General features: G+C 50.5%; 1 protein-coding gene across 1 annotated transcript; it reads left to right on the forward strand.

Annotated features, from left to right (window-relative positions):
- Positions 1-414: 414 nt before the first annotated feature.
- Positions 415-1,305, forward strand: LOC135987626 (ankyrin repeat domain-containing protein 9-like). Its single transcript, XM_065632655.1, has one exon. The coding sequence runs from the start codon at positions 415-417 to the stop codon at positions 1,303-1,305; it is 891 nt and encodes a 296-aa protein (XP_065488727.1).
- The last annotated feature ends 2,403 nt before the right edge of the window (positions 1,306-3,708 follow it).

A 3,708-nucleotide genomic window follows, 5' to 3' on the forward strand; every position in this document is an offset into this window, starting at 1 on the left:
TGTATGAGCTGATCTGGTTAGACACGAAATGCAGACAGAAATCCGCCTCACCTCTCAAGCTAATTTTAGTCTCTCCCTCTCTTCTCTCTGGCTGTGTGTGTATAAAATCACTCGCAGTCTGACAGCGTTCCAGTAACCTGTGCCACACGCAGAGCAGGATGTACTTACGAACCATCTGCTCGCATGGCATGGGTTAACTGAGCCTGTGGGATTGTGCTTACCTAAACAAAACCACTGCAGTGAGGGGAAAAACAATGAATGGGTGGAGATGATCAGCCCATGCATTCCAGCTAGTGCAGTCCAGGCAGCAAAGACAGATTGAAGGTTGCAGCAGCATCGGGATCTGCATTCCAAGTGCACAGATCTGACAGTCTGAAGTGATTTTACGTGGAGCTGCTCTTTATTTGCTGAGCCATGGCCGGTAACCAGGCCAGCCTGCAGGATGATCAGAGCAGGCACTGCAAGTTCTTATCCTATATGTTCTACCAGGCTGTGAGAGATCATAAGCCTGTGTGGATGCTGGAAGACATGAGGACTATGGAGTATTTTTATTGGGAGGAAAATGCCAGCCTAAGAACCTACTCACCTTCAGAAGCCCTTCTCTATGCAGTGGTGCATAACCACCTGCCTTATGCTCAGTATCTGCTGTCTCATTTTCCAGAGGAGGCTCTCAAGGTGCCTGGGGAACACTTCTGCTATTGCCCGTCCTCTGCTCCTCACTTGGCCATGGCAGTGACATATGACAGGAGAGATATCTTGGGGCTGATCATCAAAATTGCGCATAAGCTCCCCAGCTTGAACTCCTACATCAACAGGACTGGCTGCTTTCATCTGGAAGATGGGAAAACCCCCTTGCACCTTGCCTGTGAACTGCTGAGGTCAGAGACAGTCCTCATCCTCCTTGGAAATGGAGCTTCTCCCAGGATAGAAGACAGTAAAGGGCTTACCCCGCTGGACGTCATCCTGGAGCAGATGTGGGACTCCAAAGTCAATGTGGCATCGAAGAAGCTCTGCCTCGACTACATCTTGCTCTTCATGCCCAACCCGCAGTTTAAGATGCGGAAAGTTCTGCAGGAGCATCCGGACCACTGGACAGCTTTGCTGGGGGAAGACAAATTTAACAGCCTGGTGGGGAACACACCTGCTTCTTTATATCTGCAAGCTATGCAAACTGTTCTCCAGACTCTTCCCCCCTCCCACTTCCCTAAGAGCATCCAGGAACTACCTATACCTCAGGCACTAAAGCCCTTACCATCCTATGGCAAAAAGCTCCCGACAAAAAATGTGGTAAATGTTTTTCCTTGACTTTATTCGCTGGGTCTTGGATTTTCAAAGGCAACTTAGGGGAGCTGGTCATCCACCACCCTCTGCATTTTAGTGTGATTTTAGTACTTAATCTATTTGGCTATGCTGGAAAATCCAATATTTTGTGACAAGATTTTAAATGTCTTTTCTAATTGATTGCAGTCACAGCACTTTTAATGGCAAAAGCCTTCCTTGTTTTCTGTTTTGTTGTGCATGCGAAGGGTTAACTGCAGTCAAGACTGTGTTATGTTTGGTTTCTTAGCTGTCAGCTGGTATCAGTGTATCTGAATCCCCAATATGATAACTGTATCCTGTGTAACTTACCTGGGTAAGAAGGAACTACGTGCCCAGGGGGATTCTCAAATAGTGTAACTATGAGACTGTGTTCTGCTAGAGCTGGGAGAAATATGATCCTATACCAACAGGGTTCAAATGTCAGGTTTCCTTTCTAACAATGATCCAGCATCACCTAGTAATAACCAAAATGTCCATGGCTGATGCTGCAGGGACATAGACGCAGTCCTGCAGGGTACCTGATTTTACCAAGTTACTTAACAGCAGGTCATAGTGTTGGAGGGCAGGAATTCAGAGAGGGGCAGGGAGTGTATATACCTGGTGGGGGGTTTAGAGACCAGCAGAAGAGCTAATGGAAAGCATTCTGTCTTACCTGGGAGTGAGGGGGTTAAAGGCAATCCCAGCTCTGATGCCTCTACAGGCTTGTGCAATGGGGAAGGAACTATTTTCCCTGCTGTCCAGTAAACAAACAGAAATCAGAGCAGGGCCAGTGGAAGCCTTGTCCTTCATAAGTGATATTATTTCTCCTTGATTTGTGTTTTAGGGCTGAACATATCTCCGCAAGAGATGTAGCTCACTAACTTGATTGCCCAGTGGGTCTCAGAGCCTCTGGTATTTGCTAGTTATCCTAAGCTGGGGTATGATGTTCTGCTGGTAAAAGTTGTCGCTTGTTGCCAATTAGAGTATTTTTGCCACCCAAGTCCAGACAGAGGGCCTGATCCTGGAAAATACAAAAAGTTCCCATTGACTCCCCTGGGCACTGCAGGCAGGGGGTGTTTGCAGAAAGCAGGGCTGGGGCTGCCTTCCTTTCTGGGAGCTTTGTGCCTCGCTGCGCAGGCAGGGCCCTGCCTGTTCAAGGCACTGGTCCTGCTCTCCAGGCCATGCCCAGCACCAACCGAGCAGTGGCAGGATCCCAGCACCTTTTGGGAGACCTCCCTTATTTCGGACCCCAGTGTTTTCCTCTCTTTGTAAGCACAACCCTCCGCTCTGCTGAAGTAGCATAGCCCATTTCCTCAGATCTGTACTGAACAGCAGTGAAGAAATCACTCATCTCTTTAAATAAATTCAGAGCCAAAGGCTGCGGGGCACAAACCCCTTGTAACAAGACTCTGTCTAAGAAAGGATATGCGTCCCTATCTCAGTTGCTCCGTGCAAAAATGGCTCGTGCCTCATCTGGCTGATTCCCTGCCTGTGCCAAGGCAGTTGTGCTGGAGCTGCACCTTTTTTTCCACCAGCACAGGGAGCACTTCTGCTGGGCTTCCCTGTGTGCGGGTACCTCCTGTGTGCCAGGACGCCGGCGATGCCAGCCCTGGCCAGGTGGAGATTTCCTGCAGGGCTGCACATCGTGCCAGGCACAGCCAACTGGAATGTCCCTTTGGAGACACTGGGATGCTCCTCCCAGACATCCCTTCCCACTTTTGGTGGAAGCACCTCAGTGCCGCCCACACTGTGCTAGGTGAGGTTGCAGGCATGCTTGTGAGATGGAGAAAATGTCAGCCCAGCCCTAAAAGTGGCAAGCAGGCCATGAAGGGGTTAACCATCCTTCTGAAATCTCACATGCCTGGTGCTGCAGTGTCCTTCTACCCCTGCCCCTGGGGACCTGCATGTCTGTCCCCATCTGCGTCTATTCCTCCTGATGTGATGGGGGAGGGTGTGAATGGTGGTGGAGAAATTCAGGGTCAATCTTGGCCGGGGGTTTTGTGAAGAAGCTGCTCGCTCACTCCGCAGCCTCTGTAGCAGGCGGAGGCTGTCACAGCTTGGGAAGCAAAGCAGAGCCCAAGGCGGATTTGCATTATAAGTGACAGCTGAGCTGCTTCTGCCAAGTCCTGCAGGTTCCCTAGCCCTGTCAGCCCCCAGAAATCCAGAGCTGGAGGCAGAGGACAAAGCAGGCACTCACTGCCCAAGGCTGATGAGAGGGACTAGGCAGAGCACAGCACCTGTGGCACCCCTGGAGTCCAGAGGAGCAGGATTGGGATTGTCCCCAGCAGCAATGCGGTATGTCATCAGGATGTCGGTGGGCGAGAGGCGGAGGAAGCTGGTGATGGATATTATTAGAATAGTAATTAGGCCCTGCGAGCAGAGATCCCAGGGAAGGAAGGAAGGGAAATC

The sequence above is a fragment of the Caloenas nicobarica genome, chromosome 3, assembly GCF_036013445.1.
Source record: "Caloenas nicobarica isolate bCalNic1 chromosome 3, bCalNic1.hap1, whole genome shotgun sequence".
Taxonomy (NCBI): domain Eukaryota; kingdom Metazoa; phylum Chordata; class Aves; order Columbiformes; family Columbidae; genus Caloenas; species Caloenas nicobarica.

What these genes read in the sequence shown, in the direction of transcription:
- LOC135987626 (XM_065632655.1), top strand. Translation starts at nt 415, where the DNA reads ATGGCCGGTAACCAGGCCAGCCTGCAGGATGATCAGAGCAGGCACTGC.